The sequence below is a fragment of the Lissotriton vulgaris genome, chromosome 3_2, assembly GCF_964263255.1.
Source record: "Lissotriton vulgaris chromosome 3_2, aLisVul1.2, whole genome shotgun sequence".
Lineage (NCBI taxonomy): Eukaryota > Metazoa > Chordata > Amphibia > Caudata > Salamandridae > Lissotriton > Lissotriton vulgaris.
In genome coordinates this window covers 110197323-110214691 of record NC_141690.1, presented here as the reverse complement: position 1 = coordinate 110214691, position 17369 = coordinate 110197323, and the positions used below count along the sequence as shown (strand labels likewise).

Sequence of the window (17369 nt, the reverse complement as noted above, 5' to 3'; positions counted from 1 at the left end):
GTCGGGAGGGAGTTCCATGTCTTGGCGGCGAGGTAGGAGAAGGGCCTGTGGGCGCTCTAGTATGCCATTTTCGGTTATTCCCTATACCCTCCTTCCCCTAGGAACCTCTTCCCCCCACCCTCCTCAAATTTCCCTTTACACTTGATGTGCCTTTTGGTCCCCCAAGCGGATGTCCCTGGAGGAGCTCAGTCTTTCCCTGTGTGGGAAATTTAGCCACCATACACCACTAGATGGGAGGTCCTTAGCCCTCTGTGTTACATGCATTTGAGTCATTCTGAATTCTACTTGTGCAGGACTATCTGTATCAACACTTTAAAGATCTTTGTGCAACCTGCCTCCCAGGGTGCATTGCTCGATGTTTTGTGTTTATTTTTTACTGGAAATGTGTTGTTTAAATCTCAATAAATAAAAGTTGCAGAAAAAAACTATATTTATTGTAGCTGAGTCCCTTCTGTGCAGATTGCCAGATTGATGCTTCCCGTTGCTCTTGGATGTACTCTAGAATTACTATCCATGACAGCTGTATATAGTGCATGCCTGGAGATCTCGCCTGTCACTCCAGGGATTAATTTGAGCTGCCACAATTACTGATATCCAGTGCATGGCATGTGCTGGTGTCCAGTCACTTCTGCATGGACTCTATTGAGACAAGTTCAATATACAAAAAAAACAGCTTAAAATCCCTGCATTCTAGTTCTCGCTCTCTTTTTACTTTTACATGTATAAGAGATGCTACCTAAGACAAGATATAGAGAATCGATCTGTTTACTTCAACACCAAAATGTTTCCCACACAGACCACATTGCAATTCTACACTCTCCACGCAAGCACTCAACCACACTGTATTCAGCTAACCATGCAGTTTGGCACCTTATCATGGACATTATTTGTTATCTATACTAATATAATAAAGAGAGAGCCCAAACCTTTGAGGCGGGTAATCTCAGGAACCACAGCACCAATCACAACACTCAATACAGCGTTGGAAAGGGCAGTTGCAGCAGAAGGACATAGGCTATGCAGACGCCCACCATATACATTTAAAAGGTAAAAGAACCGTGCCAGCAAAGTAGTCCCTTGTGGGCGTGTCTGCATTGTGCTGTGGGCATGTGCTGGGGGCGTGACAAAGGCTGGGGGCGTGTGGTACGTTCCGCCCTTCATGCCATGTCGCATATCGTGTGCTAATCCCACCCTGCTCCCTTTAAATACCCCTGCACCCCATAATCATAACCTACCCTTACTCCTTAAAATACCCCAACACCCTTAAACACTAACCCATCTTAACCCTAATATACCCTGTACCCAAAAACCCAAACCTATCCCTAAACCCTAAAAATACCCCTGTACCCCAAAACCCAAACCTAGCCCTGAACCCTATAAATACCCCTGTACCTCAAAACCCATACCTACCCCTGAATGAATGAATGAATGAATGAATGAATGAAAGCCAGTTTATATTGCACGACTTAGCCAAACGGGCATCAAGGCGTCTATCAAAGAAATATAATGTGAAAAATTATAAGACTGGGGCCAGGTGCTGGTTTATCAATATGCCTCAGCGCAGAGCCAAGTTTTTAATGCTTTTCTGAAGAGCATAATAGAGGGTTGAGTCTTCAGTTCAGGGGGGAGGTTGTTCCAGAGTTTGGGGGCCAGGGAAGAAAAGGCCCTTCCCCCCCACCTGACTCTGCGAAACCGGGGGACGGATAGGAGATTCTTGTTAGAGGAGCACAGATTTCTGCTGGGAACATAAGGAACCAGCAGGGATCTTAAACCTTCCGAACATTCGCCAGACAAGGGCCCATAAACAAGGCACAGGATCTTAAAAGTAATCCTTGCCTGGATCGGGAGCCAGTGCAGGCTTTTCCTAGCGGAAGTGGCAGAGAAGAGGCTGGGGGCGGCAAGGACAAACCTAGCTGCCGCGTTTTGGACGATCTGCAGGCGTTGAATCAGGCCTTTATTGATGCCGTAGAACGCATTGCAATAGTCTAGCTGTGATGTGACCAGAGCGACAACGACCTGTTTGCGGGCTTGGAGGGAGAGATAATGTGTGATTTTCCTCAAGATCCTGATAATACCCCAACATGTGAAGACCGTCCTGTTTACCTGCTGGACCATGTCGAGCGAGGTGTCAATCAGAATGCCCAGATTCCGCGCTGATTTTGTGGGCGAGGGGCAGGCTCCAAGAGATGGAGGCCACCAGTCACTAGACCAGACATCCTGGTCTCCGCTGAAGACCAGGACCTCGGTTTTCTCTCCGTTCAGCTTCAGTGAGTTTAAGATCATCCACTGCGCAACTGCCTCCATGCAGTTCCTGAAGCTAAGAACGGAGGTACTCACCGAGTGGGAGAGAGCACCATAATTTGGGTGTCATCGGCGTATGACACCACATCCATCCCAAAAGATCTTACCAACCTGGCAAGTGGGGCCACATAAATGTTGAAAAGAGTGGGGCTGAGAGCCGACCACTGCGGGACCCCACATTGTACAGGTGTAGCTTGGGACTGGAACTCTCCCAACTTGACCATCTGCTCCCTCTGATTGAGGAAGGAGGCCAAGAGACTCAGCGCAGGGCCCTCCACCCCTATCTCCCTAAGACGAGCTGTTAGGATAGAGGGAGATAGGGTGTCAAATGCAACTGTTAGGTCGAGCAGGACCAGAAGAGTGGTATGGCCCTGGTCGACCTTCGCACAAATGTTATTTAGGACCACTGTGAGAGAAGATTCGGTGCTGTGAAACTTCCGGAAACCATGTTGTGACTGGTCCAGGCGGCCAGAGGTGTCTATAAAGGCCGTAAGGTGTTGATTGAGGTGTGTCTCGAGCATCTTTGCTGGGGCCGGAAGCAGAGATATTAGGCAAATGTTTTTTAATATCTCCGGGTCTAGGGTTGGCTTTTTCAGCAAAGGCTTGACCACTGCCTTTTTCCAAGAGGAAGGAAAAATGCCTTCGGTCATAGCATGGTTCATCACCTCAAGGTAGAGGGGCAGCAAGACTTCCCTACAGTCCTTCACGATCTTAAGAGGGCATGGATCCAGAGGAGATCCAGATTTAGTTTTATTCAAAAGCAGATCTAGCTGCTGGTAAGTGAGAGGGGGGAAATTGGACAGGCTCCTATGAGGGTCCATTAGACAGCCTTCAGTAAGGGCCAGGGCCAAAGGGAGAGGAGAACCCAGCATATCCCTTTGTACTTCAAGAGAGGTATGAATATCCACTAATTTGGAATGAAAAAATAGGGAGATCTTGTCACATAACTCTTGGGATCCTATAATAGGATCGGGGGTATGCAGGGTGCACAGAGAGTCAACAATTTTAAATAATTCCCTAGGAGAGGTGAGGGAGGTCGTTAGATTGGAAAAATGGGCCTGCTTTTCCTCAATTACCTTTGCTTTATAGTCTCTAAGGAGGAGTTTATGTTTTCCCTTTCCCTGAGATCCCAGCTGGCTTGCGAAAGCCTTTCCTGTTTCTTGCAGGCCTGCCTTAGAAGCCTGAGTCTTTCCGAAAACCAGGGGGATGAGGGTCTTTTCCTAGCAGAGTAGCGATACGACACTCGGGCCAGGAGGTCCACTGCACTAGAAATGGAGTTAGATAACTCCAGTGCAGCGGCACTGACATCTCCCACTGGAGTTGTTCTGACGTGAGCCATGAGGGGGGCCAGAGTGTCATTAGCAATTCTCCCGAAATTCCGCTTAGGTTCCCTTTTCCCAGGGTCACATGACAACATGTGAGAAGAGGGGGGGTTGAATTCCAGGGGGACAGCTAGGTGGTCAGACCACACGAGGGGAATGGGAGGGCCTGTCGTAAGTCTTGGGTCATTGGAGAAGACCCCATCTAGTGTGTGACCGGCTCGATGGGTGGGGCCATTCACCAATTGCCAATTGCCGAAGACCAGGGTGTCCACTATGGTGAGAGTGTCACTGGAACCTTGATCTTCTAAGTGGAAATTCAGATCTCCCATAACAGTCAGATGGACACATCCGAAATAGGGTTCTAACATTTTCAGTAGGTCCTGGACCTACTGGTCAAGCTCTGGGGCCCGGAGGTCTGTAGATCAGGAGGTCAGAGAAGGAAACTGAGGGAGAAGAGGCTATAGAAAAGTAAATGGCTTGAAAGAGATCTGAGGGGGAGGAGCGAGTTTTGACATGACAAATGGAAGAAACCTTATATAGGATACCCAGCCCTCCGCCCCTACGTCCCACTCTGTCCAACCTTGCCAACGCGTAGCGGTCTGGAACAGCGTTCACGAGTTCAGGACCAGAGGATTCAGAGGCCCAGGTTTCTGTGATGAAGACACAAGTGGGTTTCCTGACAGAGACAAAATCCCTAAACGCCAGGTTGTTCTTCACCAGTGACCTAGCATTAATAAGGAAACCCCCCTCCTTAGTTGTGGTAGAGGCAGTATGTATTTTATCATTAACAATATCAGATATTAAGGGCACAGTGTTCCTGGTGAAACAACAACAACCGGGGGACCCCAGGAAAGCATTGGGCGGAAGAGAGTAATGGCAGGGCAGAGGAATGGGTTTCAGTGCGACTAGATCACAATAGGAATAGGTCGGACTTGCTCGCCTGTCAGCAGAAATTATGGCCTTCTCCCCGCCAGCCCCGTTCCCCAGCCCGTCCTCAGCGCGGACGAGCGCAGACGGGCTGGACTTAGGCGCGACTTCGGCGTGCGTCCGCTGCGCGCGTCCGCTGAGCGCGGAGAGAGGCATCCGTTCTAAATAGGTGTGGACCTACGTATCGAACGCCCCCCGTGACCCTATGCAGCCAGTCAGGTCCGGGGAAGAAACTATTTGCCTGCGCCCTCCACGACAAACGGGAAATCCCGTGGTGGAACGGGGAGCTGGCAGGAGCGGCGTAGGAGGTAAGGAACAAAGATTATCAACACAGTAAAAACGTAATTATTTTTTGGAAGTTTTAAAAATCGTAGGCAACATAGCAATCGTGCAGCTACAAAATGTAAAAGTACATGTCCCAGCATTAGGCACGAGGCAAATAATCATACCCCTGAACCCTAAAAATACCCCTGTACCCCAAAACCCAAACCTAGCCCTAAACCCTAAAAATACCACTGTACCCCAAAACCCAAGCCTACCCCTGAACCCTAAAATACCCCTGTACCCCAAAACCCAAACCTAGCCCTTAACCCTTAAAATACCCCTGTACCTCAAAAGCCAAACCTAGCCCTTAACCCTAAAAATACCCCTGTACCCCCAAACCTAGCCCAGAACCCTAAAAATAACCCTGTACCACAAAACCCAAACCTACCCCTGAACCCTAAAATACCCCTGTACCCCAAAACCTAAACCTAGCCCTGAACCCTAAAAATACCCCTGTACCCCAAAACCCAAACCTAGCCCTGAACCCTTAAAATACCTCGGTACCCCAAAACTTAAACCTACCCCTGAACCCTAAAAATACCCCAATACCCCAAATCCCAAACCTAGCCCAGAACCCTAAAAATACCCCTGTACCCCAAAACCCATACCTATCCATAAACCCTAAAACTACCCCTGTACCCCATAACCCAAAACTATATCTGAACCCTTAAAATACCCAAACACCCCGAAACATATACCTCAGTACCCCAAACCATATACCCCTATACCCATAATTACCTTATCCAAACATTAAAAAAAACATGCTTTTCCCATTCATGCATTTACAACGAATTTCGTTCTAAATGTATGCGTGGTAAAAGCATATAAAACGTAATGCCATGCGTTATAATGGTACTTTCGTAATGAAAGTATGCTGAGTGATGGTATGGGGAAAGAAAGTTGCGGAATAATGGGTTCACTCGAGTTCACACACTACTGAACGCGCACTCTTAAGTGCATCAGCTGTGCACTGTGAATCGGAGCGTTTCACAGGCCTGTCACAGTTAAGAAATGCTATCAAAACGAAATCCTACAAAACAATATACTACTGGCCGGCAGCAATTCATACCCGGACAACGTCGGAATAGGCTGCTAGTATAATTATATAAAAATAAAATAGAATACATTTTTAGCGAAAAGAAACAGTAGGCTGGCTAATTCTATATGGCTCTTTGGACAATATGCACTGTTTCGAATTTAAACATTCTGCTCATTTGGAGCCAGAGGAGCGAATGTACGCTCTTTTCGTTCAAATCACAGCATGAGACGTCCTACTGAGATTTATTTATATTACTTCTAATTATGAAGAGACCTGGGTACAAAATGCCAACTGAGGTTCCGTGACGATCGTAAGTGGTGTTTTCGACTCGCACGAATGTGGTCGAGTCTGGTATCTATGAACCGCAAATGACGAGTTTAGTGGGTGTACGCAGTTTCGCTGTGCTAACCTAAACCGTTCGTTTGTTTCGTGGGTTTCTACATCCGAGCCCACGGGTTCCATCTTAGATGCGGCATCCATTTTGTCTCTTGCCCTCAAGTAGCCAGCGAACGGACGCTGTCCGCTTCGCGACCCTGGGATTCCCAAGACTCTTGCGGAAGACACGTTTCCTCTGAAAGTGTCTTCCGCAAGAGGGGGATGATACTGTAAGGCAGATGGCCCCGCTCGAGGCTCATCTTGCCGTGCCGGTCTATTGTCTTAGCCGTGCATCTCATTAGGCACGTCCCTTTGATGCTTGCAGCTCGTGTTTCCCGATACCACCCCTTTTACACCCTTTCCGATCTCCCCACTGTTTCTGCCTTCCTCTGCACCTGTTTCTGTTCCTTCGTCGATCTGTTTACTGCTGATTGGAATGTACTAATGGTGGGAAGATGGGTTTTTACAGTTGGGAACCACCAAATGTTTCTGTACTTATGTTCCGGGCTCTGAATACATGAAAGCAACCTCTTTTGGTGTTTATGATGGGAACCAAGTTGTAAAGCTTTGTGTATCATGTTAACCTATGAGAGAAATGTGTATAAAAGGAGCGACCCACAGTAGCAATTCTAATCAGGCTCCGTGAACCTACGTTATGTACTTCTCGTGATTTCTGTGTTCCCTGCAGTAATAAACCTTGAATCTTTGACGCCGAAGGAAGTGTCCGGTGTCTCTGTCATTTGTACGCCGGAGCAGGTTACCCACAAAGGTTTCAGGTGTTGTCCCCTGGCACCGCTGGGTCTTAGAAAAACCCAGTCCTTCACAACTCTTGATGACAGAACTACATTGACCATGGCCAACCAGTATACAATGTAAGGAGCAATTGAATTTAGGCTTTTGAGTTCATTTGCTTCTTGATCGGTGTTGACTATCAACACTAGTAGATACACAAAGCTTGTGGGGATAAAAAAGACAGCAGAGGCTGAATTATATGTGTTGTGGAAGCAAGGTACTCGTATGAAATATTGTTTTTGCAGTAGTGTTTGTGTTCTCATGATCCTCACTAGGAGGCACACCTGTGGGTCTTTTCAGTGTTTGAGTAAGATCCCTGACACTATGCTAATTTCTGTACTGTCATCCAGCCTTTTGGATGATACTCATTACTTAACATTATTTTCGGATCCATCTCAGGCATTGTAATAGCCAGAATGGTCTTCCTCCCAAAGACTGTGGGGCCCATTACAATGTTGGTCTGAAAGCCTCCGTCCAATAGTTGGATGCTTTCTGATTGTGGTCAGAGGCTTTCTGGCGGACACAGTCGGTTTGCGGTCCGACCGCCAAATTACGATGTCAGCGATCGGGACGTGAACCGGCGAGTCATTCCAACGTGGCTCCGACCGGCTCTCAGAGTCTTCTGGATGGTTGGAACCACACCATAATCCCCGTGTCCGCCGTGACAGGATTACGATGTCAGTTTCCCACTGCCTTTGCATGCCAGCCTTTCCAATATAGAAAGGCTGCCAGAAAGCAACTTTTGGGGCCCTTAGCAGGGCCCCCTTGCCTCGGGGCCTAAGGATGTTGGCCGAGGGGGTGCCCCCATGTAAATCCATGCACGGTGGTGCAGGATTTTACACACACACATCTCTTTGTAGTAGCCTGTATTAAGGCAGGTTTACAGTCATAACACAAGCTACCATAGAGAAATGTGAGTATCTGACTGAACAGTGTTCAATTGCATTGTAATCAGGCAGTAGGAACCGCCGACAGGAGGTTGCTCCGTCCCGAGACAGTGTCGGTCGTAGGCAACTCCGAACAACATCGTAATAAGCCCCTGTGTGTCCCAGAAGCTCATGACCTTGTGGCATGTTCTAATACTGATTTCCAACTCCTTTCATCAAAGATCCATGCCCAGTTTTGTGGCAGCCCCTATACCTTTCCTTCCAAAGAATGCTTCTATTAGCACCCCCCGCAGGCCAAGTATGGTTGCGGCATTGGGACAGCTGTGGCTGGCAGATGCTACCTTAATGACACCTGAGTAATATGGCCAATAGTGACTTCTTTTAAAACGTATATTTGCTTCATTCTGGCACTGGCCACTATCTTTTTACCTGAATTTTCATTGTTTAGAAGTGTCACTGTTTCAAGACTAGCACTGCCTTGCAGTGAATCCTTGTTTCCTGTATCTACACAGCTTTGCAGTGTACTTGTGGCTCCACAGCTAGCATTGTTCATCAGTGTTTCCTTGACCAGTATCTTGAGCTAGTATTATTTCAATGCAACCTTATGATGGTTCTTTCCGTTCTTTTCTGTCCTGTTTTTGTGTGCATTACTAGTGCCAGGATGCCCCAGAAAAACAGTTCTACAACTAAATAAATAACTAAATAGAATATCTCTTAAATGTCTAGTACTTTCAACAGCTGCTCTTTCCCCAACCATTATCTTTTTGTCCCTGATGCTTTGGTTCCCAGTGTGCTGCCTGATAATCCAGCTATGTTTGTTCCTGCTTTTCTGGCATAATATGTTTGCTTACTTTCTGACAAGTTTTACCTAAGTTTTCCATTTCATCCTGTTGAGCACTCGACAGGCAAGCTCCCTGTCCTGCCTCTGCATTAAGTTACATAATTTTTTAGAACATCGCTGAAGTTATCAGGTCCACAGACCCTTCTCTTGCATGTATGACCTACATGTGGAATTTTTGGGAAGACAATAGGCCTGAATTAGAACTTGTCGGACAAGGGATTCTCTGTCAGAATTGTGACGGATATCAAGCCCGCCGTATTACAAGTGCACTATATACTATTAGTATCCCATCAGGCCCAATATCTCTAACAGGGATTGAGAGTGAGAAACTTACTGAGTTTAACTTTTGCTGTGTGGAGCTGCCAAATGCTTTGCCCCACATCCCCTGTAGAATTAAAGCGGTTAGCCGTACCTTTAGTACATCCTAGAAGTTAGTTATTCTGAATTGCCTACCTGTCACAAGCCCCTGGCAGACTTTGACAGTAATCTGATTCAATGCTCTGGGCAATTAGTGCAACCATCAGGGCAAAATTGGATTCTCACTTTAAGAAAATTGAGGTATGGACTTAAAATAAAGCCACAAACGGATATAAAATGAAGTCCCATAGGACAAATTGTTAAAATGAATTTACTTTTTTAGTTAGTCAAAAGAAATACATATAATTTAATGTGAAACACAATTCAAAATAAAACATATTTATAATCCAATTATAAAATATTTTAACAACTTTTTTGGCATTTATATATTAATGTAACATTGATTTAATAACATATTTAAATTACTTTTAATTAATTCTATACATCACTTTAAATCCATATTAACACATTGTTAAAAATAAATGTATTACTTTTGATGCATATTTAATTTTTAATTTAGCATTTAGAAAATTATTTGTTATTTAATGTAATACATTTAAAGACTTAATTCAAGATTAGCTTAAAAGTGAAGCAGCCTTTTTTATTTTGTTCTTCATTTAAAATAAATATATAAAATTGATTTACATTCATTTTTAACATAAATATATTTTTAGTCATTTATTGTTAGGTTTAAAAGTCTTTTTTTACAGAAGTTTTCCTATTCTTTTCCATAGGGAAATCTCCACTACTCATGTGAGTCTCCTGTGGTAAATTAAAGGGAAAAGTTAAAAAAAAGTACACACAGTTCTATGTAAAATATTATTGGAGATAATTTGATATATTTATTTTTTATGTAGACCAACATAGAAAATGCAGCATTCAACTTTTGGAATTAAATATTTAATTAGCTTAAAAATACAAAATGAACTAGAACAATTACTCAACTTTAAATAAAAAAATAGTTTCCTACATAAAGTACAAAACAATTACTATCCCATAATAATTATTAAAAGCGATGTATAGAATTAATTAAAAGTAATTTGATTATAGTGTAATAAAAATGTGTTACAATAAAAAGGTTGTTAAAATATTGCAAAAATAAATAATCCTTTTTAACATTAAATTATATGTATTTATATTTTTAACTTTTTTGAATATTTTAATTTAATTGAACATTATTTCAAATTAGCTTTAGTTTTAAGTCCCTTAGGCCAATATTCTTTATGGGAGGCCGGCCTGTTCCAGTACTAGTGGTTGGCCATGTGTGTGCTGGACATGCGCTAGCTCTGAGCTAGAGTAATTAAGTACTGTTTTGGGTCTTATTTTGGCCACTGTAATTTTAGAAGAGCTGTTTATGAATAGTAATGAGCTTATACTTTTGGTGTGGGTGCATGTCATTTCCTAAAAACCTCCCTATGCCTCTTGGAACCACTCCTTATTCCTCCCTAAACCACTTACATGTGTGAGGATGTGAGCATCTCCCCTTGGAACAGATATAAGATATAATATAAGAGGTATAAAATATAGGAGCTGGAAGTGGAGATATAAACTCATAGGTCTGTGAATACCACTTTGTAATACTTTTATAGCACTGCTGTAAAAATACTAAGGGCCATATGCATCAAGCCATTTTTGCCTTCTCAAACGGACGATTCGCAGAATCGGCCATTTGCAAACGCAAAAAAAATTATTTCTGATGCGGCAAATCCTGTTTTGCGATTGAATTGCAAAATGGGTTTGAGATTCGCTATTAGGAAGGTGTCCCTTCGTAATACCGAATCGCATTGGTATGCATGAATGTTGTGCGACCGAAATGTGGTTACAAAACATTCGCATTTTACCACCTACTCCAAGTAGGTGGTAACCAATTCGCAAATGGGACCCCTTCCCCTTTGTGAATGTCTGCAAAGGCATTTTCTAAGAGCAGGCAGTGGTCCCACGGACCACTGCCTGCTCTTAGAAAATGAAAGGAAAAGTTTATATTTTCTCTCTTGTAAAGCATCCCGTTTTCCCTTAAGGTACATGGTGTTCTACTGACCCAAGCAGGCCACCATCCCCCGTGATTTTTGCGATTCCTAGGAGGTCGTAAATTGCGACCTACCTCATTAATATTCATGAGGTAGGTCATTTGCGATCCCCTAGGAATCGCAGAAAGTGTTAAGTACACTTTCATGCATTCCATTTTGAGATTTTCTAGTTGCGAATCGCAAGAATTCGCAATTAGATCGCAAATTGGATTATTGATGCATCTGGCCCTAAATGTACTAGAAAACCCAGTTTGCGAATGGTCCCCTTAGTGTTTAAGTGGGCCACTTAAAAAATTATATATGTTTTAGATATGAACAATTTTCAATAAACAATGTTTTTGTTTTGAATGGGGATCCTCCGGCAGTGTTTCTTTTTAATTGTGATCTTTGTAGGAACCTGTTATGGGGATGGTTAGGGCCTGTAATCTAAACCAGTACACTTACACAGCACCACATCTGGGGAGGATCATAAAGTAGAAATCCTGCGCTCTTTCAATTAATAGGGGCACTGAGCATGCATTGCCACAGTTGAGGAGATAGTTTTTAAAAAGTCAGGCTTTTAGCTAATGACATAAAATATTTTTTCTGGTAACAAAAACAATTCGCTTATTCATTTGCCCAACTCGTCTTCTCAATAGAAGAAACATGTTTACCTTTTGAACCAGGCTTGTAAGGTCTGTTTTCCGTATATCCTTTAGACGGTCAAGCTGTTCTGTTACATCAGGCAACTAGAAAAAGAAACACCATCAAGGTTTAGTTACATTTCAATAAAAAATAAGATATTGAGGATGCTGTCATAGATAACAGTCAAATATGTCACGAAGCAAACTTTATAAAAGTGTATACTCTGCAATATAACATGTTTAATGTAGTACAGAGTGGCGGGTATTTGTATGATTTGCTATTACTGTGCTTCCCGTGGATGGATTTGAATGAAATCTATCAGTCGACCAGAGTAGACAGCTAAGGTGGAGCATGTCAAATGTGGTGTACTTACATACAGGGGGAAAAAAGTAAACACTTTGATTCCCATGGAAAAAAATGCCTCATTCCTACAGGGAAACTTGCTGTATGGATTTACACAAAACTGAGGGGGTCATTAGGATGACGGGCGGACAATCCTGTCGGAATTCGGGACCGCCCGCCATAAGGGTGGGGGTCCCGTGGAGGGTATTAGGATGTGCCTGCAACAGTGGCGGGCAAATCCTGCATTTTTAGCATTTGCATTAACAAAGTGGTAGGCACCGTGCGGTGCCTGTAGCTCTGTTAATTCAAATAGAGAGGGTACCACAGGTACCCACCCCCCACCTATACTTCACTCTGGGGGCCCGCAGGGGGCCCCCAGAGTGAAGACGCATGCCTGCCGTCACGGAAAGGCACCTAACAACAACCATCATAATATGGCTGGCGGTGTCTGATAGACACCGCCACCATATTATTCCTGTTTCCGCCCCGGCTGCTGGGGCGGAAAAGCGGCGGACAGTCTTGCCGTCCACCGAGGTCCCCCCGCCATACTAATAAGGCGGGGGGAAAACTAGTGTGGATGTCGGGCGGATTGCCCCCACCAGGCTGGCGGTGGCTACCGCCAGCCTGGCGGGGGCAATCCGCCTGACATCATAATGGGCCCCTTAGTTGCGTGAGAAATCGTCTTTTTTTGCATGGTTAGCCCTCACTTTTTGCCTGGTTTTGATGTTGTTTTGATTGTAGAGTACAGGGTCCATGCCAACCAGGACCCCTGTGCCGGTACTTCATCCCTAAAAAAAACAATTAGTACTTCTACACACTGTAAGTCCCTAATAAATGGTACCCTCAGAACCTAGGGCCACCCGCACTGGGACCATGCCACTTCCCTTGCAGCCTGCATGCGCTTGTAAGTGAGAAAACGACAAAGTTGACATTGCACCCTGCTTGGATGTTATGCCAGCCAGCAGTGCCTGAAAGCATAGGTAAGTCACCCCTTTAGCAGGGCTCACAGTTCTGAGGCAGGGAGCCCTATACCACAGGTTATTGGGGTCAATGCCTAAATTCTGTAAGTAAGTAGCTAACCACAAGTGCGACCCTAGAACAAGAACCAGGGGTAACAACCAATATACTCCAAACAATGGTTATTGAGCAATAAAATCAGACATGGCCAAACCAAGAGAAACAAACCCACCCAAAAAGTAAAGGGAAGAAAAATTAGAGGGGGGAATGGCCTATGAGTGTCACAATGTCACAAAAAACATCAGTGCTCAAAAAATATTTAATAAATTCAAGTGAAAACAAGGGCGCTCAAAAAATTACACTCACAATTACTACATTCAAAAGACAAACATATACAATCAAAAAACAGTGGCAGAGAATAATAAACAAATCACAATATACACAATACACAATAGACAAATAATGTGATCTCTGATTTATGCCATGTACAGTGCGTCAACGACGTTTCAACCCAAAATTTCTTTAAGGGTAATCATCAGGACAAATTAACTTCAGGAGCGAAACGACCACTTGATAGACTTTCTTAATGGTCTTTCTACACGTAGAGAGAAACTTCACCTGTTGTACCAATTGTATCCCAACAGGGAACCTGGTGTGGTCTCTAACCAGTTGGAGGCAGCTAGCCACCAGCAGACATGTTTCTGGATCCCTGGGTAGAGAGCCCTTGCTCTCTGCGACCAGAAACAATGCATATCCTGTGTGGAGGTGTCCCACCTCCTCTCCCAGGATGAGCCAGTGCTCAAATAGGGAAGCTTCAAAGGCCTGCCACCTTTGTAATGTGACCCCCAGCCTCTGCTGCTAGCAGAAGATATCTGCCCCTGGTTTACACCCCCACTTTGGGTGGGAAACCCGACAGGAAAACTCATATAGTATAGATGTGTGCCCACCTTATTTATTTATTTATTTATTTATTTACCTCTGCCAACTCCACCCCTAGGGTGAGGGGGGTGTGGTGAAGCACATCTTTCAGTCCCCGCCGTCTTGAAGGTCACCCCTTCAATCAGGGCTAGGTCTATGCCCATCCCACAAGAGGGCGGCATAATAGAGGGTGTAGTCACCCATTGGCCCTGCCTGCTAACCCCATAAAACACCACTAATTCTAGTATTATGTGCCTAGAAACAAGCTCTGCGATGACCTAAGAAACAAGAAGATGACCCAGCAAAGAATACTGAAGACAACGACTGCCTTGGCCTCAGCCCTACCAGCTTGTCTCCAGCTTCTGCAAACCTGTGTCCAGTCTTGTAGGCAGCGACCCCTGAAACCGCTGGGAGGACGGTTGCCTTTGAAAAAGACTCCAATCTCCCGTGGACAGCTGACATGTCCAAGAAGAGACAAGCTACTCAGATCCAGGCAGATCCACGTCTCCTGCCCACTGTACACCAGACGCCCATGGGCAGAGTCTGAGTGACTCACCTGTGCATTGATGTATCCCCAGTGATCCTGACCTCATGCCCAGCATTTGCTGACCTCTCCTGATCTCCACGGCAGAGCCTTCAGTATGATTCCAGAGGCTCCCCCGGCCGCGACCGGCTCAGGTAAGGACTCTGACGTTGAAAGGCATCCCTGCACCCGAAGACCCTGGGCCTTGGTGAGTTTCACCGCTGTTGGTCTTCCTCCTGCAATCTCTGGTGCCATGCCTGCAGTCTCTTTGCCGAAAGAAGAAACCCCATTGAAAAGCATTGGGTGCCTGACGTCAAAGTTGCACCCTGGGCCCTGTGCAGCTGATGGTGTATGTTTGGTGCTGCCTTGTGATCCCCCACTCTTAACCTTTCCTCCAAAGCTTGGCCCCTGCGACCGATCTACTTACCTGGATTAGTGTGCCTCCAAGCACCCCGAGTCTCCATTAAAAAACATTGGGCCAAACTCTGATTTTGACCTCTGCACCCGGTCGACCCTGTGCCGCTTTAGGCAGGCCGGGTAGAGCCTTGCATATTTGATATTTCCCGCAATTTCCATTTCAGGGGAGCAAATCTCTTTCTCGCCTCTTGTACCTTCAGGGTGAAGTCTGGATACAGGGATAACTCAGAGCACTCATATCAGAGTGTCTGTAATTCTCTTGCTTTGCGTAACGCTGCATCTCCATCCCTGTAATTCAGTATTCAGGCTATGAATAGGCTCGGGGCGCTCCTGGCAGTGGTTGTGTAGCCAATGAATGATACGCACGCTCCACAACAAACATTGTTGAAAAGGTGTCTTGGCCCAGCAGCATTGTTAGTAGGTTTCCACAAAGAATTCCATATTCCCTATTGATGTGGATTCCGGAAGGCCCACATTGCGTAGATTGCTCGGTCTAGAACACGCTTCCAGGTTCTCAGCTTTGGATTACAATGTGTCCAGCAGTTTACCTATTTGCTTCTGAGCTTTCGTGGTTTCTACTTTTTGGTCCTCCGCATCTGAAAATCTGCACTTCACCATATCAATTCTTTCCGCATGTTTATCTAAGCGTTCTGTCATGGGATCCATGCAGAATGAAAGAGGGTCAATTTTCCCATCAATTGTGGAAAGGCTTTGCTGCATAGACTTCAGGTTTTTACACAAGTCGCCCCGCCCCGACCCCCAGCTCCGATCTCAAGGCGCCCGCTCCTCCAATTTTGGCTCTGTATCTTTGTCTCTGACTCTAGAGAATTTGCGCGGTTTAAACTGCAAGTTGGATTGTGTCTTATCCAACTTTCCCAAACTTTCCTTTTTGCTATGCCTTTAATATTCCAGAGAGAACACGGCCTGCACCAATATCTAATGTATACCAGTCAGTCCTTTATACTAAGGAGCAGTACCTTCCCCTCCATGTGCTTGCCAGTATCCGTGTCTGCAGCAGTGGTGTTGAGTTCAGCTACAAGGCATCCCCCCACCGCACAGCCTGGATCAACGCCGGAATCAACCTGTGTGAGCTATGTGGCTCACCAATCCCCCAATTATGAAACCTGCTGACCTCTGCAGTCAGCAGTTAGTGCCAACCATCAGATGTGGGGTATACCGGCATGTTGTATGTTCAGTCTATTGTGCAAACTGGCACAGGTAGAAAAGCAAGCCCCTCTGCTGGGCATCCGCTTGCTTCTGAAACAGTTGCTGCCGTGTATTTAACTACAGGATCACTTCGGAGGAGGGCCCAGCACCTCTGGATCGACCCGCAAGGTATGCGTGTGTAGGCTTAGGCGATGCTATGCGTTAATAGCCTGCAGGTTTCTCTTGAGCACTGGTCTGGGATGAATTTAAGCAGCCCACTGCTTCTGTGGGACACACTGCTTTTCCAGCCTTCCGCTGCAGCGCCGCGACCCCGACGATCAACTAATCTCCGTTGCTTTTCCGGGGGGTTCCTCGATTTAACAGGCGTCACCAGCTGGACAGGCCGCAACACTGTCAGAAGTGCATCGCCACATCGGAGTACCGGAAGCCATGACCCAGCAACTCTCGAACATCCCAGACTTCAGGGCGACCCCAGGGCACACTCTCTTCCCTCTGGGACACCCAGTCCTCACGCCAGTTCTATAGCTGCCAAGGTTTTAGATTGCAACGTATGACATTGTCATAATTTCAGTGGAAATATGAGTGACATTTCAAAGACTATGAGTGACACTTTCTCGCAAGCAAAATCAAGCACTGAAGATGAGGGAAACATAAATATCAGAAAATGCACCCCTTTGAGCAAAGAGAAACTCTAAGTTAACTGCTGAAAAGCGTAAGAAATAATTGGTAAATGGCTTTTATTTATCAGACTTTAGCCAAAATTCCAGAAAATAGATAAAACGGTCTGGAAGACGTTCATGAATTAATTTTAATTATAATCATCTGAGTGACTTGCAAATTTATTGGACTACCCTGAGCAACATGAGACGTAAGCATGGCTGCATTGGAAAGCTGAAAGTGGGAGACACTCATTTAGGTAACAGCTAGGCAGGCTTAAAGTAAAAAAAAAATTGAGTCGGATTATGATTTGAAAAGGTCTGTGCCACCTCAAACTGTGCGATGGTCACAATCACTGCTATCCCTGCCAATAGACCAGCCTGAGGCAGGAGACTCCAGCTTTGTTTTAACTGCTTCCCACATCCCTGCTGCTGGCCCCAGGCCAGGACAGCCCCTCTCCAACACCCAGGCCTGGCCTGACGGACTGTACCGCAATGGTATGGCCCTGTTTATGGGGCTGAGTCGCCACTGTGCTCCTGACTGTCCCAGCCCCACCGGCCTTACACAGATAC

General features: G+C 45.4%; 1 protein-coding gene across 11 annotated transcripts in view; it reads right to left on the bottom strand.

Moving 5' to 3' along the window:
* PROM1 (prominin 1) overlaps positions 1-17369 on the bottom strand; it is a 630080-nt gene that overhangs the window by 230706 nt on the left and 382005 nt on the right. For all 11 annotated transcript variants that reach the window (XM_086964065.1, XM_086964059.1, XM_086964066.1 and 8 more), the window contains one exon: positions 11846-11920. In XM_086964065.1, the coding sequence (XP_086820191.1) occupies positions 11846-11920 (75 nt within the window). The remainder of the gene's footprint in view (positions 1-11845; positions 11921-17369) is intronic.